Source organism: Delphinus delphis, chromosome X (genome assembly GCF_949987515.2).
Source record: "Delphinus delphis chromosome X, mDelDel1.2, whole genome shotgun sequence".
In the NCBI taxonomy this organism is placed as follows: domain Eukaryota; kingdom Metazoa; phylum Chordata; class Mammalia; order Artiodactyla; family Delphinidae; genus Delphinus; species Delphinus delphis.
The window spans coordinates 85,930,474-85,956,394 of NC_082704.1; the positions used below are offsets into that span (position 1 = coordinate 85,930,474).

The window sequence follows — 25,921 nt, forward strand, 5'->3', positions numbered from 1 at the left end:
GATCCAGTCTGTGTGGAACCTTTAAAAACCACTGAAGTCCCGTCTTCATCCTGTCCCCTGGCAGAATGTGCCACTTGACTTTCTGATTTGCCCTCTATACCATCGCCTTGACAATCTGGGCCCCCACCTGACCCTTCCATTTCTTTTCCTGTACAATACTCTCAATTACCTTAGAGAATGGGCCGATTCAGGGTGGAGGTTTGTTCCCCAAGGCAGCCTTTCACTCCTGGCCCTAGGGTTTACCCTTCTCCCACACCCCAATCGTTTCTCAGGTACCTTAAATTACACCCACACCCGTCTAGGCCCAACCTTGGCGTTGCCCCAGCTTCTAATTATCAATAGTTCCAGCTTCCAGCAATGGGCCTAGGGCTGGTCCAGCCCCTATTCTAGGTTGAGTCCAGCTTCCGCCAATCGATGCAGAGCCTGATTCCACTGCTTTATTACTGGCCGCAGCTCGACCCGCCCCCGTAGGCATTTAGTTTCCGCCACTCAACACTCCTTCGCTTGTCTGGCAGCTGCTCGGTTCTAAATTCGTCTTTTCTAGCCAATCACTACAGAGTTACCCTGCCCGCCTACGCAGAACCCTGGCCAGACCTCCTCCCTGCGGGCTGCTACGCCTGTGTACTTCTATACAAGTCCCGCTTCCGCTGAGCTGCGTAGAGTTTGGCACCTCCCCGTTAGGGGTTCTGGCAGCTAAGAGTCCCTCGGCCGCCAATCAGCAGAAAGCAGGGCCTAACCACCCCTATCCTCGGACGCTGGCTGTCTTCCATCAATCCCATATAGGCCAATCAGTGCGAGGCAGGCGTCCCCCGAACCTTGTCTGTCGCCCATGGCCTATCAATCTGTCTTGAACCAATCAGTGTGGAGCACCGGCGGGGCCGAGCACGCCCCCTCGGAACCCAGGCGGCCATCTGCGTTCCATCAGTTCCCCTCGGGCCAATCACAACATAGCTCTGTGGAGCAAGGCCCGCCTCCCCAGCCCTGGAAGCCGCACCGTTGATCCACGGTACTTTGGCCAATCAGCGAACAGCGGAACGTTCGGCTCCTCCTTCGTGGGCCCACGTGAGCAGTGGGGAAACGCAGGGGCGGCTTCTAGGTGCTGTCGCCGCCACCACCGCCACCACCGTCGCCTCGGAACCCGGGCCTGGGGGGCGGTGGGGCCGCGCATGGAGCCCCCGCCCCCCGGAGCTGCCAACACCGCCGCTGCGCTACACACAGGTGAGCCCGGGGCCTGGAGGGTGGAGGGCCCGGTCCGTGACCCTACGTATCCTTCCCGCCCCCGCGCGGGGGGATGTGGCTTGGCCCGTGGCCTGCTGGTGTTCGACTCCCCACCACCACCACCTCGGCTGGTGGACCTACCTGTGCCATTGTCCCCTCCCTTTGGCCCTTTGCCCCGTAGCTTAACCCCCCTTCCTGTTTTATAATGGGTCGGTCTGCGTGCTTGAATTTCTCCCCACCCCACCTTACAGTAGACTCGGCCGTGGGCTTGCCCCAGATCCCCGCTTATAGGGAACCAGTCTCTGGCAATGTCCACCTCCTTGACAGTAGGTGCGTCTGAGTGTTTGTATTCTCCTGTCCTCAACTTTCAGGGGCCCCGTCTGTGGCCTTGTTTTTTCATCCCTACTGTTCCTGTAGTGAGTCAATCCGTAGCGTTGTACCCCCCCCGCAACAGTGAGTTAATCTGTGAATTTGTATTCCTGCCTCCAATCCCCCAATGCATCAGTCTATGGCTTTATCAAACACACACACACACACACACACACACACACACACCATTTTACAGTGGATCAGTCTAAATGCTTGTTTTCACGTCCTCCTGCTTATCAGCCCATTGCCCTGTCCTCCCTTTTTTGTAGACTGTCAGTCCAGTCCTTGGGCTTCTTCTCCCTTCCTTTTACTAGTGGGTCAGTTTAGTGCTTTATATCTCCCCATTTTCAGTAGCCCAGTCCATGGCCTTGTCCCCCTCTCCTTTTAATCAGTCTGTGGGGTGGCTTTTCTCCCTCTCCACTATTGTGCATGAGTCAATGTGCTTTTCTTCTCTCCTTGCCCCTAGTAAATAAGGTGAGCCTTTACACACACACACACACACACACACACACACACACAACTTTGCAGTGGATCTGTTCATTGGCCTTCCTGCCACCCATGTGCTTGCATTCACACCCCTCCAGTATACCCTCCTGTGAGTCCAGTGCTTTGTAATCCCTCCAGGAGGGTCAGACCGTGCTTTTATTTCCCGCCTCCTTTCCTTGTGCTGCATCAGTCTGTGGCCTTCCCTGCCACCTTCCCTCCTTAATAGTGGATCAGCCTGTGTGCTTGTTGAACCCAGGACTATTTTACTCTAGAACACACCCTCTCATATACACTCTTAACCACTAAGACATCTTGCCTCCCTCCAGTAAATGAATACATTAGTGATAGTGATAATGCCAATAGGAGCTAACACTTACTGAGCACCTACTGTGTACCAGGCAAAATGCTGTATGTTAATGAGCTCATTTAATCCACCCTATGAGCTAGGTACTGAGGGAAGTTTGGCATAGGGAGGTTAAATACCTTACACAGAGGTGATCAGTAGGTACCAGGTTAGGTTACCCCTCAGAACATAGGATAACTTTTTTTTTTTTTTTTTTTTTGCGGTACGCGGGCCTCTCACTGTTGAGGCCTCTCCCGCTGCGGAGCACAGGCTCCGGACGCGCAGGCTCAGTGACCATGGCTCACGGGCCCAGCCGCTCCGCGGCATGTGGGATCTTCCAGGACCGGGGCACGAACCCGTGTCCCCTGCATCGGCAGGCGGACTCTCAACCACTGCGCCACCAGGGAAGCCCCCTAGGATAATTTTTGAGGCTTTCCTCTCTCACTACATCTCACCTCACGCGAGGCCCCACTCCTTAAAAACCAAATTAGTTCCCATCTCCATGCTTTTGTTTTTGCTGTTCCCTCTGCCTGCAGAGCTGTCTCCATTCCACACCTTGTCTCAGCACCCATCCACCCCCGATCCCAGCAGCTATGTGACCTTAGTGGCTTAACCACTTTCTCTCTGCACCTCTCTCCTCACTGGTTAAATGGGGGAATCAGAACTAGAATACCCTCCAATGTAAATAAAGAATACCTGTGAGTTAATAAAACGAGTAACTTCTCTGGCCTTACCTCCTATGCGCCGCCCCCCCCAACTCTGTTCCAGCCACACTGGCCTCCTAACTCATCCTCAAAAACACCAGGTGCGACCCAGCCTTGGGGCCTTTCCCTTGGCTATTTTTTCTGCCCAGAACACTCTACCCCCCTCTCTGTGTGGATCCTTTCAGGGCTCTGTTCAAATGTCAACCCGTCCCTGACCATCTGAACCTGCACAGCCAGCAGGACTTAGACCCCTTCTCTGCTTTATTTGTGTCTTTGCCCTTTATCACTGTCAGGCACACTGTATATTTTACCAGTTTGTCATATTTATTGTCTTTCCCCGTTAGAATGGGAGTCCCATGAGGGACTCTTTTTGTCTGCTTATTTACTGCTGGGCCTCCAGCACCTAAAATTCTTATCCAGTACTTGATAAGAATTTATTGCACAAATGAATGGAAAAATATAATATCAGATAAATCAGGGTAGGGGGCAGATGGAGATGAAGAGGGCATAAGAGAGCTAGTTAAAAGAGGCTGGTTAGTTGGGACTATTCATTCAACAAACACTTACAGAGCACCTACAGAGCACCAGGCATTCTAGGTTCTGGGGATATGGGAGGGAACAAAACAGGCAGAAATTCCTGCCTTTGTGGAACAGACATTTGCTAAGAGTGCAGACTGTATAAATAAATAAGTCTAGTTAGTATGTTAGACAAGTGCTAAGGAGGAAAAGTGAAGTAGGGAAGGTAGGAATAGAGTATCAGGGTGGTTGAAATCTTAGGCACAGGGCAGGCCTCACTTAGAAGGTGCTTCTTGAATTAAGGCCTGAAGGAGTTCAGGAAGGGAGCCATAATGCCTAGGGAAAGAGTGTACCAGGCAGAAGGAACAGCCGGTGCAAAGGCCCTGAGGTGGGATTGTGCCTGGCATGTTCAAGGGCCATGAAGGAGGCCAGAGTGGAGGGAGAGGTAGGAGGCAAGGTCAGAAAGGTGGTGGGAGCCAGATGGTGAGGCCATGCTGATACATAAGATTGTGGGGGAGGGGCTGGGGAGGAAGAAGAGTGTCACGCCAGCTAATTGTAACATTTGAGTGTCTGCTGTGTCCCAGAGATAACTTTTCTAAGTCCTTTACATACACTGACCTTTAATCCTCACAAAGGCCTTTGAGAGTAGGTGTATCTTGCAGATACTTTACTTTGAGGGTGACATATCCCCCATTTTACAGGTACAGAAGCAGAGCCAGAGAGGTTGAGTAACTCGCTCAAGGTCACACAGCTAGAACAGGACAGGAGTACGAGGCTGGAGACCCAGAGAGAAGAACACATTTGCAAGGACAGACAGGTTATTCGACACATTGGATCACACAGAGGAAGAACTAATTCTGCCTAGGAGATACCAGAACTTGATGATGTGTGTAATAAAGGGTTCATCATGTGTGGGGAAGGGGGAAGGGCACTCCTGGCAGGGAGAACAGCACATACATATTTTCAGAGATGGGAACTGGATTAACTCAGGGTGCCCATGCCAAGCTTGGGCCCACCTCAGAGCCTTTGTGCACACTGTTCCTGTGCTTGAAGCACCCTTCCCACAGATGTCAGCATGGCTTGCCATCTCCCCTCCTTCAGATCTCTGCTTAAATGTCACTTCCTCAGGGAAGCCCCCCCGCTCACCCTGTGTAAATTAGCATTCCTGTCCCCCTGTAGGACCTTACCCTTCTGTTTTGCTCTATAGAGAGCTGGTGGAGCAAGGTGTCCAGGATCACTGCCTAGTGCCAAACTGCCTGGGTTTGAACCCTGGCTCTGCTAAATTCCAGCTGTGTGACCTTAGCCAAGTTACTTTACTTCTCTGTGCCTCCATTTCCTCATCTGGAAAACGGGAGAGTAATAATAATGCCCACCCATAGTGTTGGTTTGAAGATTGAATGAGTTAAGTGACTAAAATGGTTTGCAGTACACAGTAAGGGCTCTGTGACTGGTTCCTATTTTTTAGATTAGTATTATTCCTGGCATACACGTAGGTATCTCACAGGGCCTCTGAGACTGACCATCTCCAAAACTGACCTCCTGATCTCCCCTCAAAACCTGCTCTCCCACAGTGCTGCCATCTCAGGTGATCAGGCCACAAACCTAGAATCACCTTTGGCACCTCTCTCACTCCACCCCACCCCCATCCTATCTGCCAACAAATCCTGTTCACTCTGTCTTCAGATTTTATCCAGAACTCAGCCACTTCTCACCAGTTCCACTGCTGCCACCACCATCTCTTACGTGGACTATTGCAGTGGCCTCTTCAGCCCGTACAGTTGGTTCTTCTTACAAGAGCCAGAGGGATCCTGTTAAAATCCAAATCACAGGCTGTCACCCCTCTATTCACAGCCTTCTCATGGCTCCTGTCTCACTCAGAGTCAATGTCAAAGCTCTTCCGGGGCCCGAAAAAGCCTTACTCAGTCTGGCCTCTGCTGCCCCTCTGTTCTCATCTCCTGCTACTTTCCCGTCACTGCCTTCTCTCCGACTACGCCAGACTCCTTTCCCTTCCTCTGACCTGACAGGCTCTCCAGCTTCAGGGCCTTTCACCCTGACTATTTCCTCTGCCTGGATGGCTGCTCCCCAGGTTGTCACAGACCTGACGCCTTCACCTCTCTTAGGTCTTTCCTCAAATATCACCTCCTCGTAACTACCCTCCCCTGACTACCCTTTCAAAAATAACAACTCCTTCCCTGCTTCGTTTTGTTTTTTTTTTTCCCCCGGAGCTCTTATCACCATCTGACATATTCTTGTTTATCTTGTTTCTTGTCTGTCTTCCCCACTAAAATGTGAATTCCGCCAGAGCAGGGATTTTTGACTGTTGTATTCACTGCTGTATCCCCAGCACCTGGCCCACAGTAGGCCCTCCAAAAATGCTTGCTAAATGAATGAAATAAAGAGAAGTAAACACATCTGAGTGAGGCATATGACTAGAACTCTTATTAGGGGTCACGTGGGAGATGTGATCATAAACAAAATACAAAACCCCATGTGCTGCTGAGGCTTGAAGCCAACCGTCAGGTTTCACCTTAAGTAAAAGATTCTGTGGCTGCTGAAAGGAACTGGTAAAATTGCCTGTTGTCGCCACCAGGAGTCACACTGGTCTCTTTGTGCCTCTGAAACAAACAGGCCTTCCAAATAAAAACCCAGCAAGGTCTCTGATGATGGGACTCTGATCTGGACACTTCGTGGCCTTGTGACTTACATAATTGCCTAAAATTGTGTCTGCAGAATGAACTTCAGAATGAATAGCTCAGACATAAGAGGATCAGACTGTATTTCATTACAGATTAAAGACTCAAGCTATAAATAATAGAGGGAGGTTCTTTGAAACCTTCCGATTTGGAAGGTCTTATTCTTAACCCAACAGTCCCAACAGCTGGGTGAACAGTTGATTGATGAAAGCTCATTCCTTAAGGAAAAGGAACTTCATGTTTATTTCCAATTCACACTCAGCAAAGGGAGCAGTTATGGGGTGGGTGGGGGCGCCAGGAGGGTCCTGTTCTCTGCTCGACATGCTGAGGGAGCAGTCAGTGCAAGGGGCAGTTTAGTCTAATGGTTGAAAAGATCAGACACCTGGAACTTGGCTGCCTGCGTCCAAATGCTGGCTCTGCCACTTAGGGCTGTGTGGCCTGTACATGTCATTTAGACATTTTGTGCCTCCGCTTCCTCATCTGTAAATTAGAGATAATAAGAGTACCTATTTCCCAAAGTTGTGATGAGAGAGAAATGAGTCAATAGCTATAAAAATAGCAATCCAGGTCTACATGCCCTTATCTAAAACCCTTGGGGCCAGATGTGTTTCACAATTTTGAATTTTTCAGATTTTAAAAAGGTGACAAGGTATACATACAAGATGTTACATAACACCCTTAGTGGGCTCTGTAATCAGCCACATTCAGATTTCTGCAGCAAGATAGATGTATGAACAGTCACACCAAGTGAGGATCAGTGAAGACCACAAAAGGCCTTATTTTGTTTCAGATCAGGTTTTGGCATAGCAGATAAGGAATTATGAACAAATTAGAAACTAATATTTCATAAGAGCTTATCATACCCCAGGCATAGTATATTTAATCTGTACGATAACCCTACGAGCTAGGTGGTATTATTATTATCCCTATTTTACAGATGGGAAAATTGAGCACAAGAGGTTAAAGAACATGCCCAGTGTCACACTGCTAATAAGTAGCAGAACCAGGATTCCAGCCCTGGCGGTCTGGCTCTGGAGGGGCTGATTGTCCAGTAGGCCATATTGCCTCTGATTGGTACAATGCCTGGCATGTATTTAGCACTCAGTAAATGTTCATTATTGCTGTTGTCAAGAAGGAGAACACAGAGGGACAGAGACAGGTCAGAGGAGCGTGGGATGGAGAGACAGAAGAGAGCAGACATTCAGTGTCAGGAATTTTCATAAAGGCAAGGCCCTTGGGGCTGGTAACTGAACAATGGAGAAGACTTCTAGGCAGAGGAAGGGAACCCAGCATGAAGTTAACAGCCTTTGCGAGGAGCTGGCAGAAGGAACCTCCTGGAAAACTTAATATTTGATGTGGTAGAAGATGCAAATGAAAATGTTCAGGTGAGGGGCCTTATTCTAGTTTTCTATTCGTGCTGTAACAAACTATAACAAACTTTTAACTGCTTAAAACACAAATTATTCTCTTAGAGTTCTGGAGGTCAGAAGGCCAGCACAGGTCTCACCAGGCTAAAATGCAGGTGTTGGCAGGGCTGTATTCCTTTCCAGAAGCTCCAGGGGATGATTCATTTCCTGTTCGTTTAGGTTGTTGGCAGAATTCAATTCCTTGAGGTTGTAGGATTTGTATAAAATAAATAGGCAACAAGGGTATATTGTAACCACAAAAAAAAGTTCATGTGATGAGATTGAGCTCACCCAAATAGTCTCTAGCTTAAGGCCCATAACCTTAAATTCACCTGTAAAGTTCTTTTTGCCAGGTAACATAATATACTCACAGGTTCCAGAAATTAGGATGTGGACATCTTTGGGTGAGGGGCATTATTCTGCGTATCACAGTCTGCCCTCTGGACCCCAGAGGTTCACATTTGTCCCACACGCAGAAGACATTCACGCTATCCTAGTATCCCCAGAAGTCTCATCGCATTACAGGAGTCGTCCAAAGCCAGGCTGAGGGCGTTCAGGGAATGGTGGTGGCAGTTGGAGACAGAGGTGGAGGCAAGATGGCAAGAAAGGAATCCACCTCCTGCTGACCTCTTCCCCTTCCTGTGTCTGCAACCTCTCAGCTCTGAGCTTTCTGCCCTCCAGGTACCCCTGGGATGGCGTGAGCGCTTGCGCAGCAATGGACCCTTCTGTGACGCTGTGGCAGTTTCTGCTGCAGCTGTTGAGAGAGCAAGGCAATGGCCACATTATCTCCTGGACCTCCCGGGATGGCGGTGAGTTCAAGCTGGTGGATGCTGAGGAGGTGGCCCGGCTCTGGGGGCTGCGCAAGAATAAGACCAACATGAATTATGACAAGCTCAGCCGGGCCTTGCGGTACTACTATGATAAGGTAAGGTGTTTGAGACTAGGGCCAGGAACCCCACCCACTCGCCTGTGCCAAACATTTAAATCAGTTATGTCATTTTCTTGCCTAAATTGATAGAGCTCTAACTTTGAAAACGATATTAAAATTTACCATTTCTTACCCCATCCTCTGGTACTCTTACACGAACATGGGGGCCCCTAAGCATTTATCTCAGTTGTTTTATTGTATTTTATTTTAGCTTCGACTAGAACCTTCATAGCACCATTAACACTGACCCCCTACTCACTCCACTCTCTCTGAGATACCCAAAGTCCTGCTGTCGCACTGTGCCCCGCACGACATTTCATCTTCTCGCCTTATTCCTCTGGCCAAAACTTTTGAAAACTCTATTACTAATGACTCTTCCTCATCCTGGGCCAGTCCTGGGTTCCCCCAGTTATTTCATAATCTGCTCTTATCCCAGAATAAGAATTCTAGAATATCCTTATTCTTAGAATCAAAGCCTCCATGACAGCATTATACTAACCTTTCCTTACCTTATTCTCCAGGACCCTCAACATTTTTATCAATTCTTTTTATCTCTCACTCTGTTAGCTAAGACCTCCAAAACAACATGTATAATGCCTGCTCCACACCCCATCCTCTTGTATTCCCAGAGCAACACTGGTCCACTCCAATATTTATATCAATTATTTTATCACCTTATTCCTATAGCTAAAATTATACATTTTCCTTATCTTATCCTTTCAGACTCCCAAACCAGTGCTAGATACCCCCCCATATTTATACCAGTTATTTCAGTTTCTTATTTCTTTTTTAAAAAAAATATTTGTTTATTTATTTCTTTTTAATAAACCTGCACCGGGTCTTAGTTGTGGCATGCAGGATCTTCGTTGCTGCGTGCGGGATCTTTAGCTGCAGCATGTGGGATCTTTAGTTGTGGCATGCGGGCTCTTAGTCGCGGCATGCGGGATCTAGTTCCCTGACCAGGGGTCGAACCTGGGCTCCCTGCATTGGGAGCGCGGAGTCTTAACCACTGGACCACCAGGGAAGTCCCGTCAGTTTCTTATTTCTTTACCTAAAACTTCCAAAACAGTATTTTTCATCTTCCAGTTTTATTGTGATATAATTGACATGCAGCACTGTATAAGTTTAAGGTGACAGCATAGTGATTTGACTTATATACAGCAAGAAATGTTCATCATGATAAGTTTAGTGAACGTCCATCATCTCATATAGATACAAAAAAAGAGAAAAAGGAAGAAAAAATCTTGTGATGAGAACTCTTAGGATTTACCCTCTTAACAACTTTCATATGTAACATACAGCAGTGTGGATCATATTTATCATGTTGTACATTACATCCCTAGTACTTATTTTTCTTATAACTGAAAGTGTGTACCTTTTGACTGCCTTCATCCAATTCCCCTTCCTTTCAACCCCCTTTGAAACTTCCAAAACAATATTAATGAACCTCCCTTTTCATTCCTTTTCTGAGAAACACAAACCCACCCTGTGATATACATGAACAACACTTAAGATGTTCCCAGGGTGCTCTAGTGCCCTCCAGATACCTCTTGTCCCCCAGAACAGCCCTGGACCTGTGCTGCACACCCTTAACTCATTTATAGCATTTATTCCATTTTTATATTTTAATCCTTTAGCTCAAACCTCCAAAACAATATTAATAATGAGGCTGCCCCACTCTGTACTCTGAGACCACCAGAATATCCCTGAGACCCTCCAGACCTGTCCTGAAATACCCCAAACGTGCTCTGTGACCCACCCAAGCCAGCCTTAAGATTCTCCCAATATTTATACCAGTATTTTAAATTCTTGTTAGTTGCCATCAGTGACTTCATTTTCCAATTGCCTCAGCTTAAACCTCCCCAATAGTATTAAGAATGAGGCTCCTCATCCTGTCCTCCCTGATGACCTTGCCCTGTTCCACGTCTGTGTCAAGAGCTTTAAATAATCCTGTAATAATTCATGTTTATTAACAATTCATCACCACATTCTTCTACATTCATTTAGTCTCTTCCAACATTTATTATCAGTGACTTCATTTTCCTGTCTTACTGCATAAACTAGACTCCAAAACTGTCCTGGCAGCCAGCCCCAGGGCCTGGCCCTGTTAGCCCACAGACACTCCTGGTTTCTGGAGCCAGGAGGAAAGCCTGCTCCTGGATCTACTCCCCTACGTGGGCCCCAGTGTGGAGAGGAGCCTGTGGGTGTGGCTTTGTGTATCTGAGGTGGGGGTGGGGGAATTGGACAGATAGAGATGAAGAGAGTGTGACAGAGGGAGACTTGGAGGGGGATGGACAGGAAGGAGATGTGGAGGGGAGAAGGGCATTAGACTAAAGGAAGGATTATGGGTGGGGGGGGGGACAGAAAAGGAGGAGAAGCTGGGGGAGAATACAGAGAGGGGAATCAGGTTGGGGGAGAGTGGTAGAAACTGGAAGAGAAGGGAGGAGACCCCAAATTAGATGAGTGAGCTGTGAAAGAAGCTGGGAGGGGGAACCTATGGGGAGGCAGACACTGAGGTGGGACGGTGTATATGTAAAAGGACAGGAGAGGGGCACGAGGAAAGAAAGGCACTATAGGAGACACACCCCTTCACCCCCTCACCATCCACACCCTCCCTGGCCCTTTCTTCTAAGACCCTCTATCCTGTCTCCCCCTTCCCAGAACATCATCCGCAAAGTGAGTGGCCAGAAGTTCGTCTACAAGTTTGTGTCCTACCCCGAGGTCGCGGGGTGCTCCACTGAGGACTGCCCGCCCCAGCCTGAGGTGTCTGTCACCTCCACTGTGGCAAATGTGGGCACCACAGCTGTACACGCCATCCCCGGGGACACTGCCTCTGGGAAGCCAGGCACACCCAGGGGTGCAGGAGTGGCAGGCCCAGGCGGTTTGGCACGCAGCAGCCGGAATGATTACATGCGCTCGGGCCTCTATTCCACCTTCACCATCCAGTCCCTGCAGCCGCAGCCACAGCCACCCTCTCATCCTCGGCCTTCCACAGTGCTCCCCAACACCGCCCCTGCAGGAGCAGCAGTGCCCCCCTCGGGGGGCAGGAGCACCAGTCCAAGCCCCTTGGAGGCCTGCCTGGAGGCTGAGGAGGCCGGCCTGCCTCTGCAGGTAAGGACTAGAGTATGGAAAGTCAGCAAGAGGAGGGATGTACAATTCCCAAGTGAGGAGGGGGCTGGGAGGAGGGGAGACATAAACGTCCTATTAAAGGAGATATAGTGGAAGGAGGGACACAGAAGTCCCCTTGGAGAAAGGGATGGGGAGGAAAGCTATGCAAAGCCTTGGAAGGAAGAAGGAAATTAAGCACACGACAATTAGTAGTACACCCAACATGTAGCAGGTGTCCTGAATGTGTCTGCTTAATGCACTGGTTCTCACACTTTTAGCACTCATCAGAAAGCACCTGGAGGGCTTTTTAAGCCACAGATTTCGGGGGGCCACCCCCCAGAATGTCTGTTTATGTGGGTCTGTGGATGGGTCTGAGAGTTTGCACTTTTAACAAGTTTCCAGATGAGGCGTATGCTGCTGGTCCATAAAGCAAATTTCTGAGAACCACTGCTTTCGTGAATGGGGGCAGTATCTCCTGGTGTCCCGCCCCTAAGCTGTGCCGCTATCAAGTGTCTCACCCCTCCCCTGCCCCCAGATAGGAGGACCTACTCCAGAAGGAGCCCCACTTCCTTGGCAAAGTCCCACGTCTTGTTGGAGGACCTGCTCCCACTACCAGGTCCTGCTTTCCAAGGGAAATAATTGGCTTCACTACCCCAGCAATCTTTAGGCACCCCCTCTGCACTTGTTCCTCTTCCAGGTCATCCTGACCCCACCCGAGGCCCCAAACCTTAAATCCGAAGAGCCAAATATGGAGCCTGGGTTGGGCCGACCACTGCCCCCAGAAGTCAAAGTGGAAGAGCCCAAGGAAGAGTTAGAAGCTGCAGCCACTGGGGAGGCGGGGTTTGTCCTGGAAGCCGTCAAGGCGGAGCCCTTTGAGCCCAAGGCCGAGCCAGAAGCCCCTCCCGCGGAGGGCGTGCCAGCCCGGCTGCCTGCGGTCGTTATGGAAACTGCGGCGCCGGTGGGCGGCCTTGCGGCTTCCACAACTTCCAGCACGGAGAACGCCCAGCCTCAGAAGGGTCGGAAGCCCCGGGACCTGGAGCTTCCACTCAGCCCGAGCTTGCTGGGTGGGCCGGGACCCGAACGGACTCCAGGATCGGGAACTGGTTCCGGTCTGCAGGCGCCAGGCCCAGCGCTGACGCCTTCCCTGCTACCTACGCACACATTGGTGAGAGCCTTTGAAGGGGCGGGGCTGGCACCTGGAATGAATGGGATTGGGGCCGGGTGGTGGTGGGAGGAGTTAGACTGCGAGGGCCAATACGGTTACCTCTGAGTGAGTGGGAGGGTGGAGCCTTCGAGTGGGGTTGGCTGCGCGGAGAGACGGGGCTTGATTGCTACAAGGCGAACGAGCCTGCAATGCCGAGGGGTCGGGTCCCCAAAAGAAGGCAGATCTGGGGAGTTCTGTGGGCAGGGACTGGGGGGCCCGAGAGGCTTTCTGCAGGAACTGTTTCTGGATTGGAACATAGCTTGAGGAACCTAAGCGGGGCTTTGGGGTCTGGGATTTGCTTAGCGGGTTTCCTGTGAGGTATGCAGGTGGGGGATAAGAGTTGGAAGTTGACCCTGAGCTACTGGGATGGTGAGGTTTGAAAGCGGCATGTGGGTGGGGTCTTGTAGGTGGTCTTGCCCAATGAGGCTGGGATGGGCCCTCAGGAGTTAGGAGGGGTTGTCTGTGTAAAGCTGGAGAGCTGTCACGGGCATGGCCTTGGTAGTTATGGTCTAGGCCTGTGCTCTTCTGAGGAGTGATCTCATAAGTATGAGTGGGAAATCTGGCGGGGCTGGAACCAAGTTCCTTTGGTTTTCCCACACCTGCCCTCTTGCTCACTTGCGCCCTGACCACCCCTTCCCCACAGACCCCGGTGCTGCTGACGCCCAGCTCGCTGCCCCCCAGCATTCATTTCTGGAGCACCCTGAGTCCCATTGCACCCCGTAGCCCGGCCAAGCTCTCCTTCCAGGTAGGATCAGCTCCCCCCATCTCGGAAAGGGTGAGAGACCCTAGCACGGTCCCAATCCATGACCTCTCCCTATTTTTGTCCCCAGTTTCCGTCCAGTGGCAGCGCCCAGGTGCACATCCCTTCCATCAGCGTGGATGGCCTCTCAACCCCCGTGGTGCTCTCCCCAGGGCCCCAGAAGCCATGACTATCACCACCACCACCACCACCACCCCTTTCTGGGGTCACTCCATCCATGCCCTGAACTTCTCTCCAGCCAGCCGTCTCAAGGAGAAACGTAGTTCAGCTGACAGACTTGTGCTGTGGTCGTGGTTGGGTGGGGATTCTTAGGAAAAAGGATCTCTCAGTAACCCTTCCACAGAAAACATACAACTTCTCTTTTCTTGGTCAGTCCCCCAGTGGCCGCTCTTACACGTCTCCTACTGCAGTGGTGGGGACGGTTTATTTATTTATTTTTTGAAGGCCACTGGGAAGAGCCTGGCCCAACTCTTTCGTTGCGGGGGGGGGGCGGTTGGCGAGGGCATCTCCCCCATCTCCACATTTTTTCCCCAAGGTGAGATAGTCAGGGTCTGGCTTGAGAAGGAACTTTCTTTATTTATTTCTCAGGCTGCCCTTGGGGAGCTGAGGGAGCCCTGTCTCCATTTTGGGGTGTGGGTAGAAGAGCTAGATTGCTGTAGTTTATTATTCCTGGCCCTCCCCAAGGGTCCAGGAAGAATTTTTGCTGTTTAACATTTTGGGAGTTTTGGCCAAGGAAGACTCACACCCTTGGGAATGGGAATTTCCACCTCCCCGGCCTTTCTCTCAGACAGCTTGTCCTTTTTCAGCCACCTTTTTTGGCCGGGGAGGAATGCCCCTTTTGTTGTTCTTCCCCTGAGAAGCCATTCCTGTGTCTGCCAAACTCCTGGGGTCCTGCCTGTTACCTCCCAATGGAGGGTTTTTTTGGGGAGTGGTTCCCGTCTGGGGGGCCCCCTCCAACCAGTACTCCAGGTCTCCCTGTCCCCCACCCCCTGCCATTTTGATAGTATAATCTATTTTTAAACAGGGCTTTTCAATAGGGGAGAGGGAGGCATCTCTTCCTATATCTGAGATAGGGTGGGTGGGAAGGAAGGGATTTGGGGGGGGTCTTCCTGCCACCCCCAAGTGTTTATTTTTGATACCAAACATGTATTTTCAGCTCCCTCCCAGCCCCCCAATTTCCTGCGGGCGGGTACAAAGGACCCTTTAAGTGTCCCTGGAGTTGGGAGGGAGGAATGAGGGACATAAAGCCTGTCCTGTGTGAATTCCAGGCTGGAGAAGGGCGGGTTCAAAGGACTCCTGGGTTCACTTCCCGTCAGCACCGGCCCAGCCTGGGCCTGGGGACCTGGGGGTTGGTGATTTGGGGGACGGTGCTACACCTGTCTCCACTGTTTGTTTTACTTCCCCAAAAATGGATCTTTTTTTCTAAGAGTCCCAGAGAATGGGGAATTGTTCCTGTAAATATATATTTTTAAAGGTGATGCTGGAGACTGCTAGCATTTTTTTTCCCCTAAAGCCGTTGGGAGTAACTGTGTGCAAAGGCGTGACTATGTGAAAGGCGGTGAGGGTGTGAGATTGATCGTGAGAGCGAGAGAGCATAGTGGTGTGTGTCCGAAACAGTGGTAGAGACTGTAGATTGGCAACCAGGTGTGTGAAAAAGAGAAAACTCTGGAAAGCTGTGATTGCGCACGTTCGTTTGTGAAGCCATGTGTTGAGAGAGTGGAAGTTGTAACCACAAACTTGACATTGTGCCTATGTGAGAAATCATGGCTGGGTGGCAGAAAACCACTGTAAGACTGAATGTGAGTGATTAAGGTACTGTACGAGAAACTGGTGGTGTGTGTGAAATAATGTTTATGAGAAGGAAGTGGGGACTGCGCATCAGTCACTGTTGAACAGGCTGATGGTGAGCAAAACAGACTGAGTAACCAAAACGTGTGAGAGCCGGTATGAGCACGAAAGTGCCATAGAGATCGTCAGGGACCGTGCCGTAGGTAAGGAACTTCACTGTAAGTAAGCGGGTGACTCAGCGTTTGGGAGATGGCTTGTGCATGAAACTGTTCACGCAAGGCTGTTAGATCAACTAAAGTAATGGGAGTGCATGTGTGAGAGGCTGATGGTATGAGAGAAAATGTCTGTGAGGCCAGATGGGTGCCTGAGATGAAAGACACCAGAATACGCAATTGTGTGTATGAAAACCATTCCTGTGAGACTAAACTAGCAAAGACTGCGTGAGAGACTGAGAAAATGTGGCTGCGACTGGAAGAGCGTGAGAGGCTGTAATTTGTGTGTGTGTGTGTACGTGTGTGGGTGTATACCTGAGCCTAGTGGCAGATTGATTTGCAGTTACTACTCCAGTCTAGCCCACAGGTTCAGGGACTCTGTAAGAGAAAATGATGGTGAGACTGAGTGAGCGAAAGTAAGCTAGAGACCACCTCACTGTGAGTGAGAGGCGATGAGTAAAAAAGAAGGAAGTCAGTGCCGCTGGAGAGAAAACTGATGACTGAGCAGCATGTGAGAGTGTGAAAGGTTTCATGAGAGACTGTAAACCAGAGACTACATGCTGGTGAAAGAGAGAAAATGGAACAGAGTAAATGAGACATAGAGACCATGTGATCAGTATGTGTGGGAAACCGATGAGGCTGTAATTGTGTCTGAGGGTACACAATACACTGGCTGGATGCAGCAGGTGAGGGTGTAAACGACTAAGACGGGCCATGAAAGGCTCTGTGTGTGAGACTTACCGAGAGCCTAGTAACATTGGTGAATTAGTGACAACAGGATGTCAGAGGCTGAGTGAGGGCAAGTGACCGTGACACTGATTAGGTGACTGAGAGTGAGAAAACGAGTGACTGAGAGTGTCTGAGAAACTGTGTGGGTCTATAAAACTGCAAGAGACTTTATTAAAGGATGTAGAGCAAGGACTGGACATGTTGGAAGCTGCTTGCAAAGAAATGTGAGACGAGGCGACTAAGACAGTGTCTGAGACGCTGTGCGATTGTGTGTGTGTGTGAAACTCTTACCATAGTGACTCTGGGTGTGCAGAATGGGTGTGAGTGTGAAGAGGGGAGAAAGAGTGATTGTGGGTGTGGGTGTGTGCACGAGAAACTTCCAGAGAGACCAGTGGTGGCTATAAATCACTAACCATTTGTGTATGTGAGAAAATGACGGCCCGAGTGAGCGGTGGAAACATCCTATCAAAAGGCGTGACTCCGGGGGCTTCCCTGGTGGCGCAGTGGTTGAGAGTCTGCCTGCCGATGCAGGGGACACGGGTTCGTGCCCCAGTCCGGGAAGATCCCGCATGCCGCGGAGCGGCTGGGCCCGTGAGCCATGGCCGCTGAGCCTGCGCGTCTGGAGCCTGTGCTCCGCAACGGGAGAGGCCACAGCAGTGAGAGGCCTGCATACCGCAAAAAAAAAAAAAAAAAAAAGGCGTGACTCTGTGTGGATCTGCAAAACTGACCCGTAAGGGTAACTGTGGTCTTGGCCGAAGGAGACCATAGTAAGACTGGGGGCCAATGACAGTAAACAACTCCCTGAGTGGCTGGGAGAGGCTGTGCATTTGAGTATGTATGTAAGCTTGTTCGTAAGAGACTATAGTAGAGAGAGACTGTAAATTCAGAAGTGTGTGTGTAAATATGCAAAAAAAAGAAAAAGAGAAAATGACTGAGGCTGAATTCGTGTGTGAGAGCCCATGGATGGAATGTGCCAGGCCTAGGGGAAAGCCCTCTTCCATCTGTCCTCTTCCTCCTCAGGCCCCTGGGCTGGCTTCTCCCAGTTCTCCAAAACGTGAAATGCTGGAGTTTGCCGGGGCTTTGCCTGGGCTTCCCTTCCTTCTTCTCACAAGCCAAGCCCTCTCCAGGTGGTCTGGTCCAGTCCCGGCACTTGAGACACTACTTCTCCCTGCCGTGATGCTCGCATTTTTACCTCCAATCCAGATTATTCATCTTCACGCTTATCAGAATCTCTAAAGCTCTGTTTATTGCATTTATTTACTCATTCAGCAGAGGTTTATTGAGCACTTACTGTTTGCTGGTGCCCATCCAGGACCTCCAGACACAGCAGTTAACAAAACCAAACACAAATCCCTGCCTTTGTGGAGCTGGCATTTTAGTGAGGACAACAGACAAACAAATACATCATATTAGGTGGTGTTGCAATGATTACATGAGATACGACTCAGTCTTTGTTTAAATAAGAACTCTGCAGTGATTTTATTGCCCAAACGTGTAGGAGAAGATGAAAGTGGTGACAGTCCTCTTCCCAAGGGAATCCAGTGAGTAGGTATACAGTTTAGGAACAAAGGAAGTATCGATTATAACATTATTACCAGGGCAACAGGTGATTAGATAAAGCAGCCAACCAGAATTACAGGTTTCTTGGGGAGTTTGTTTTCATAGGATAACCACTGATGTCTGAAGTCCTAGAAGCATAACAAGACCCCTTTGTTCAAAGCACACTTTCAAAGACAGGCTCATGTTATCAGGAAACAGTACATCTGTAACGGATACGAATGTCAACACACCTTATCACCCATGAAGCAAGACCAGTATTCTTGAGAAAGTTCTGTTTTAACGCCTGACCAAATCAAATCCTTCAACCTTGTTTTAATTTGCAGAATGGTGTTCCTCCTTGGATGCAGGGGAAATGAGACATTGCCTTCCTAATTCTTAGACTCCTTTTTGTTGATTAAAAAGATTCCTGTTTTTATTTTATTTTATTTTATTTGCGGTACGCAGGCCTCTCACTGTTGTGGCCTCTCCCGTTGCGGAGCACAGGCTCTGGACACGCAGGCTCAGCGGCCATGGCTCACGGGCCCAGCCGCTCTGCGGCACGTGGGATCCTCCCAGACCAGGGCACGAACCCGTGTCCCCTGCATCGGCAGGCGGACTCTCAACCACTGCGCCACCAGGGAAGCCCAAGATTCCTGTTTTTAAAGCAGGCTCTGGAATTTCACTCATTAGGCCTTACTTAAAAAAAACAAAAAAGGCTCTGTGGAGCATGGAAAATGGGCTGCATTGGAATTAATTATTAAGAGAAGGATTATGAAGAATAATTTTTCTACATGAGATCCACAAAGAAAAGTAAAGGGTCAGGAACTAGAATGATGGATCTTAAAGTGTGGTCCCCGACCAGCAGGATCAGTGTCACCTGGGACGTTGTTAGAAATTCACATTCTTGAGCCCCACCCCGGACCTACAGAATCAGAAACTGGGGTGGGGCCTGGCAATCTGGATTCAACAAACCTTCCAGATGATTCTGATACACATATAGGTTTGAGAGCCACTGGCATAGAGAATGAGAGGTGCCCTACAAAAAGCTGAGGAAGGCTTCTGTGAGGGAGGTGACATTTATTGTCTGCCTCTTTTAGAGCATAAATCCCTTGAGGGCCAGGATTTTGGGCTGTCTTGTCTGTTCCAGCCAACGCCCAGAACAACTGGCACCCAATAGTTGCTCAGTAGATGTTGCATCAGTGTATTTAACAAACAGCACCTGCTGTATGCCAGGCACTGGGCTAAGGACTTTTAAAAATCTTAACTCCCAGTCTTCGCAACATACCCTAACATGCCCTGTGTATGGGGTGGGGCAGGGTGGCAGGTATTACCTACCCAAGATACTTGATGGAACATGGCCAAGCCAACCATCCCCTTCCTCGGGCCCTGAGGGTGTCCCCAGCTGGCCCCTGGGGCAGTGGATATACCCAGTTCAGTCCTTCTGAATTCTCCACCCCATACTCTTGCCACTTCCCCTTCTCACTTCCCTTGTGCTGACCTCCCCTCCACATTGCTGACCACAAAGAACCTCACTTTTAGGAAAGAGGAGGGTGGTGGTGAAGTCAGGATGGAGGATGAAGTAGTTACCTCGATGCCCACTCCACCCCATGAGGAGGGACACGCTAAGCATGCCACGCTCACTTCACCCTTGTTCAACACCCCCGTGAGGTTGGCGCTGTCATTGTGGTAGAGGGCGTGCATTTTACAGGTGGAGAAACTGAGGCTCAGAGGTTCAAGTGACTTGCTCAAGGTCACACAGCGAGGGAGTTCAATCTTGCTTCCAACTTCCAGGCTCCACTTCCCCCTCAGTAAGAATTTGTCCAAAGAGCATTGATTGAGTGCCACTGGGCTGCTGGGCGGGGCCTGGGGTGCTGGGGACACAGTGACAAACAAAACAGACCAAGCATGAGGCAGGAAGTAGGGAGGGGAGAGGAGAGGAGGAAGCTCAGGGACCGGTAGCAAGGGAGAGGTCGGAGCTGAAGAGACCTGCACGATACCCTCCCCTCCCCGCCACCCCCCATCACCACCACTGCCCTTCACCCTCCTAGTTCCTCCTGCCCCTGGTTCCTCTTTCCCACTGACTCTAGGATCAGATAAGCCCACATAAAGCCGGACCTCCTTTCTGGCGGGGCTGCAGGAGTACAGTGCCCAACATGCCCACCCGAGCGCAGGCCCATCGGTTACTGCTGCTACCGCTGCCGCTGCTGTTGCTCACCCTGCCAGCCACAGGTGAGTGGGTGGGGGCCCAGCTGGCCCCCAGGGGTGCCTGGGCCCTCCCACACTCCTGACCGTGCTCCCCCAACCCGTTACAGGCTCAGACCCTGTACTCTGCTTCACCCAGTATGAAGAATCCACGGGCAAGTGCAAGGGCCTCCTTGGGGGAGGTGTCAGCACGGAAGACTGCTGTCTCAATGCTGACTACGCCTTCCAGGAGCTCGGCAGCAAGCTCTGTATGGCGTGCAGGTTAGGGGGAGTCTGGGGTTTGAGGGGGGCAGAAAGGACTGTCTGCAGGGCGACCCAGAACTTGGGCTCTGGCCTTCTCGGAGATTCTCAAGCGTGGCTCCAAGGCCCTGATCGTGACCATGGCTCCGGGTCTCTCAGCCTTGGCTCTGTTGACATTTGGGGCCAGAAAATTCTTTGTTGTGAGGGCTGACCTGTGCGTTGCAGGATGTTTTGTAGCATCCCTGACCTCCCACTAGATGCCAGTAGCAACTTGCAACAACTAAAATGTCTCCAGACAGGTAAAAATCATCCCGAGTTGAGAACTGCCATGGCTTACATGTATTGAGCGCTTCCTGCATACCAGAAGCATTGTGGGTGGGGTGCAGCTCAGGTATTTCTGAAGGTAGCTCAAGTCCCCAGATGGTGATGACAGCTCATACGGAGCATTTACTGTATACAGACACATTGCTGGAGGGGGAGAGTTTGGGCAATTCTGAGGGCAGCTGCAGCTCCCTAATTATAACGACACTTCATATTCATTGAGCACTTCCAGCATACCAGATGCATTGCAGAGGTTGGGGGTAGCCAGAGGATTTCTGAGGGTAACTCTAGTCTCCTAATCGTGATGCCAGCTTACGTGTACTGAGCCCTCTCTGTATGTCAGACATATTTTCTAACTCTTTACTGTATATATCCCAGGTACACCATGGGGATGGGGAGCTTGGGGATTTTTGAAGGCAGCTCTGGGCTCCTGGTTGTCAACAGGTCCCATCTGTCTAGCATTATGCCGTGCAGGGGCTTGGACCTGGGGTATTTCTGATGGGGTCTCTGAGCTCATTGGGATGATGGCTCCTATTTATTATGCACTTCCTGTTTGCCTGCTACCGTGCATGGCTGTGGCCTGGTAGGCTTCTGACAGCAGTTCTGGGCCCTTAGTCCTTGTACTTGTTTACTGCGTGCCTGGCACTGTCCTTGGGGGACTTCAAAGGGTAACTCCAGGTTCCTGATCATGAAGGTAAATGATATTTAAGTATTTGCTGTGTGCCCACCTCCTCCCCAACATCACGAAGAGGTAGATACTCTCATCACTCCATTCCACATACGTTTATCCCGCACCCCTGTCTGTGCCTACCCACCCTCTGTGGTCCCATACACCATCCTTGTCAGAGCGTGCCAGGATGGGACATGTGCTTCTCTCTGCAGGCTCCCACAATGGTCACCGTGGTCCGAGTGGGCCCCCTGCTCAGTGACCTGCACGGAGGGCTCCCAGCTGCGGCACCGGCGCTGCATAGGCTGGGGCGGGCAATGCCCCCAGAAGGTGGAGCCTGGGACCCTCCAGTGGCAGCTGCAGGCGTGTGAGGACAAGCCGTGCTGTCCTGGTGAGAAGGAGCAGCAAGGCGGGCGAGCGCTGTCAGTTACCCGGCACTGGGAACTATCAGGGCAGAAGCCCTGAGGGTGGGAGTGTGCTTCATGTTTGTGAGGTCGAGGAGGAGGCTGGCGTGGCTGAAGGAGAGTGGTGGCAGGTGAGGTCAGAGGGGGACTTATCCCTGTGGGCCACAGTGAGGATGTTGGCTTTTACTCTGAGTGATGTAGTGATGGTGGAAAAACATGATCTGACTTGAGTTGTGACAGATCCCTCTCACTGTCAGGACGACAGACTGTATGTGGTGAGTAGTGAAGCAAAGGGACCGCTGTGAAGGCTACTGCAATAGTCCAGATGAGCAATGATGGTGGGCCAGGTGTGGCAGAAACAATGGGCACAGGATTAGCTGATGTGGGATACATGAGGAAGCCTGGACCCCTGAATGACACCACCACCTCCATCTTGTCCCCCTCTTTTCTCTCCTACAGAGATGGGCGGTTGGTCCGACTGGGGGCCCTGGGCATCTTGCTCTGTCACCTGCTCTAAAGGGACCCGGATTCGTCGTCGAGCATGTGATCGCCCCACCCCCAAGTGTGGGGGCCACTGCCCAGGAGAGGCACAGGAGTCAGAGGCCTGTGACACCGAACAGGTCTGCCCCAGTGAGTGAGGGCAACCACAGAGCAATGATGTGGGCACCCAGGGTGGGTCTGGGGGTTACAGCAGAGAACTTCCAGGGTGGGAGGACTTCAGCATGCATGACCACACTTGGCATCTCCCCACCCCCACCCCATCACAGCACACGGGGCCTGGGCTGCTTGGGGCCCCTGGGGCCCCTGCTCAGGCACCTGCCGCAATGGACCCAAGGCATCTGAGGAGAGACGAAGCCGCACATGCTCTGCACCTGAGCCCTCCACGCAGCCTCCTGGGAATCCCTGCCCAGGGCCATCCTCTGAGCAGCGGGCCTGCACCGGCCTGCCACCCTGCCCAGGTACTCGGGGATGAGGCCTCTGACACTCTGCTCTTGATTTAGGCACAGATGCTCTGCCATTTCAAGGGACAGCGATCTGAGACCGTGTGACCATGGAGCTCTTCGTTTGGGGGCAGTCCGTCTCAAGGGTCTAGGGGCTGAGGGGGGAGATTGAGGTGGCCTTTCTCCTCACTCCTGTCTCCCCCAACAGTGGCTGGTGGCTGGGGGCCATGGGGTGCTGTGAGCCCCTGCCCTGTGACCTGCGGCCTGGGTCAGACCCGGGAACGACGGACATGTGATCACCCTGTGCCCCAGCACGGGGGCCCCTTCTGTGTCGGTGATGCCACCCGGACCCACATCTGCAACACGGCCGTGCACTGCCCTGGTCAGTACCCCAAGATGCACCATTTCTGTGCCTAAGCCCCCCACCCGTCTCTGCTGCCCAGTTCCCGCTGTTAATACCTTGTTCCTGTCTCTAATTCCTCCATTCCTGGCTCCGATGCCTTGGTTCCAATTCTGATCCCCCTTTCCCACATCTGATCATTCCCACCCCGTCTCCCAGCCCCCATTCCTTCCTCTGAACACCCTTGCTGGCTCCTTTCTTTGGTGCAAGCCCAGCTGCCCCCGTCTCTGCAGTGAACGGAGAGTGGGAGCTCTGGGGGGAGTGGAGCACCTGCATCCGCCGGAGCATAAAACACATCAGCTGCCAGGAGATCCCAGGCCAGCAGACCCGCTCCAGGCTCTGCAAGGGCCGCAAGTTTAATGGACAGCGATGTAGCGGGGAACAACAGGATATCCGGCACTGCTACAACATCCAGCGCTGCCTCTGTGAGTGCCCCCAGAGACCATGCTGTGAGCGTGCGGCAGCCCGTGCAGGGACAGGGGCTTTCTGACTCTCTGCCACAGACCGCATGTCCCTGCAGCCTCTCTCTCATCACCCCACCAAGACCTCTAATTCTGACTCGGGAACCCCTCCCCTCCTGGCAGGGAAAGGCTCCTGGTCGGAGTGGAGTACCTGGGGGCTGTGCATGCCTCCGTGTGGACCCAACCCCAACCGCACCCGCCAGCGCCTCTGCAAGGCCACGCTCCCCGACTTCTCGTGAGTGAGGGGGCAGTGTGCCTTGGAAGGGGTCTTGATATTGATATGTCAGCAGTCAGGGTGGGAGAGTTGGCCACCCCCAACCAGGGCTTCCACCACTGGGTCCATAGGTGCCTTGTCTGGCCGAGTGCCATCTCCCAGCTGTAGGAAGAGGGGAGAAACTAAAGAAGAAGCTGAGAAAGAGGATGTTGAGGGGAGAATCAGTAGCCTCCGTGCTCTTCAGTGACTCATTCAGTCACTCAGCCATTCTCCCATTCACTCCGTCCTTCCTGTGTCCATGTGCTCTGCCCCCTCAATTACCCAAGCTTTGACTTGCTCGTTCAGTCACTCATGCCTCCATTCACTTTCTCATTCCCTCAGTCACCCGTGCCCCAAAGCACTCTAAGGCCTTTTGGGTAACAACAGTTGCAGACACACAGAACCCAGATCCCATGGATTCCCCCACGGGATCCAGGTCTGCTGGGCCCTGACAGAAGGCATCTGAGAAATGGTTGGTGTGTGGAAAAGGGACTGCCACCTCAGTCTGGGTCCAGGAAGCTGACTGGGCCTCCCCTGGCAGGAGGGGGTTGGGGAAGGCTTTCCCACCATCAAAACTGTGTGAGCAGAGTCCTGGACACAGGTGATCAGCCGCCCGAAGTGTTTCCAGGTGGCCAGGGTGGCCCAGGTGTTGGAGAGGGTTAAAACACTGACTTATCCCTTCCCTATTTCCACATGCATCAAACTACTAGATTAAGTGGCCTCTTCCCAACTCGTGGAAAGCCTGCCATCTGGTCTCTGGGTGTGGGGTGTAGAGTGGGTCCAGAAGATGAGTTAGGGGTGTTGAATGGAGGCATGAAGGGCTTGACAGAGGGAGGGAATGAATGGAGAAAGGACTGATGGAGAGAATCGGAATGGGAGTGAGTGGAGAGCTTGCCTAGTGGGACAGATAACCCAGGCAAAGACCATTTTGGACATGCGGCTTTGAATAAAGTGGAAGAGAGAACTAGAGATTGACTTGGGGGCAGGGATTTGTGCCTAACAGCAAGGCTTGAATGCCAGGGCAAGGCATTTGGGATTTTTCCAGTGGGCAATGGGGAAATAAGTAAAAGGTTTTAGAGGTGAGAGAAGGTAGCTCATATCAACAAATAATTACCAGCATTTATTGAGCACTTATTGTGTACCCGACATGACTCTGAGCACTTTACCTGAATCAACTCATTTATACTTACTCAGCCCAGTGAGGTGGGTATTACAAGTATTCCCATTTTTCAGATGAAGAAAACTGGGGTACAGGGGAGATAAAGAAATTGCCCAATATCTCACAGCTTAAAAATAAATAGTGTTGGGCACACAGTAGGCACTCAATAAGAGTTTGTTGAATGCATTCTTGCCTTCCCTGAGCTTCTCGCCTTCATCCCCCGCCCCTAACGCACCAGGCCCACCGTTACCACGGTCGAAGGTCAGGGTGAGAAGAATGTGACCTTCTGGGGGAAACCGTCGGCATTGTGTGATGTGCTGCAAGGGCAGAAGGTGGTGGTGGAGGAGAAACGGCCATGTCTACACGTGCCTCCCTGCAAAGAACCCTGAGGATGAGAAGCTCTAACATCTCTCTCTTCCACTCTGACCCCCTGACCTCTCAGACTTCAATAAACCAGTCTCTTCCCCAGGAGTGGGGCCATGGCATCTTCTAGGCCAAAGAGCGCAGCACAGGCAAAGTCGCAGTGGCCTGTGGTGGAAAACAGTATTTTCCACGGTGTGACAGGAGTGAAGGCGAGTGTCCGTTCCTGCTGTAGCCCTGATATCTGCCCCTCTTCCCCGCAGTGCCCCGGGTCACCCAGCACGTCCCTCTGCAGAGTCCCGATTTACGAATTACGGGCTTCCTGATTGGCTACCCTCCCTGGCAGGCACTTTCTGATTGGTCGGAGTGCTTGTTTTCCATCTCCCCGCTCCTAAAGCTCCCTCCGCTGGCGGATTCCGCGTCATTTGGCAATGAGGCCTGGCAGGGGTTGGCGCCCAACTGAGCGGAACACCTGCACCCACCCACTCCCAACAGCCCAGCTCCAACGCT

At 51.5% G+C, this 25,921-nt stretch overlaps 3 protein-coding genes across 3 annotated transcripts in view; 2 read left to right on the forward strand and 1 right to left on the reverse strand.

Annotated features, from left to right (window-relative positions):
* Nucleotides 1-25,921, reverse strand: part of ZNF157 (zinc finger protein 157) — a 505,987-nt gene that overhangs the window by 236,553 nt on the left and 243,513 nt on the right. The gene's annotated exons all lie outside the window — the stretch shown is intronic.
* Nucleotides 1,081-15,207, forward strand: ELK1 (ETS transcription factor ELK1). The gene is made up of 6 exons (XM_060001936.1): nucleotides 1,081-1,218; nucleotides 8,417-8,660; nucleotides 11,325-11,774; nucleotides 12,469-12,936; nucleotides 13,619-13,720; nucleotides 13,806-15,207. Exons 2-6 carry the CDS (start codon nucleotides 8,451-8,453, stop codon nucleotides 13,902-13,904), a joined length of 1,329 nt encoding a protein of 442 aa, XP_059857919.1. The 5' UTR covers nucleotides 1,081-1,218; nucleotides 8,417-8,450; the 3' UTR covers nucleotides 13,905-15,207.
* Nucleotides 20,146-25,512, forward strand: CFP (complement factor properdin). The gene is made up of 9 exons (XM_060001775.1): nucleotides 20,146-20,232; nucleotides 20,316-20,466; nucleotides 21,649-21,824; nucleotides 22,297-22,467; nucleotides 22,605-22,796; nucleotides 22,987-23,160; nucleotides 23,412-23,603; nucleotides 23,763-23,874; nucleotides 25,290-25,512. The coding sequence occupies exons 1-9, from the start codon at nucleotides 20,157-20,159 to the stop codon at nucleotides 25,438-25,440; spliced, it is 1,395 nt and encodes a 464-aa protein (XP_059857758.1). The 5' UTR covers nucleotides 20,146-20,156; the 3' UTR covers nucleotides 25,441-25,512.

Coding starts and splice junctions, on each gene's coding strand:
- CFP (XM_060001775.1), top strand. CDS start 20,157: ATGCCCACCCGAGCGCAGGCCCATCGGTTACTGCTGCTACCGCTGCCG. Junction 21,825..22,296: donor GGACAAGCCGTGCTGTCCTG/GTGAGAAGGAGC, acceptor TCTCTCCTACAG/AGATGGGCGGTTGGTCCGAC. Junction 23,161..23,411: donor CACGGCCGTGCACTGCCCTG/GTCAGTACCCCA, acceptor CCGTCTCTGCAG/TGAACGGAGAGTGGGAGCTC.
- ELK1 (XM_060001936.1), top strand. CDS start 8,451: ATGGACCCTTCTGTGACGCTGTGGCAGTTTCTGCTGCAGCTGTTGAGA. Junction 8,661..11,324: donor TGCGGTACTACTATGATAAG/GTAAGGTGTTTG, acceptor CCCCCTTCCCAG/AACATCATCCGCAAAGTGAG. Junction 12,937..13,618: donor TGCTACCTACGCACACATTG/GTGAGAGCCTTT, acceptor CCTTCCCCACAG/ACCCCGGTGCTGCTGACGCC.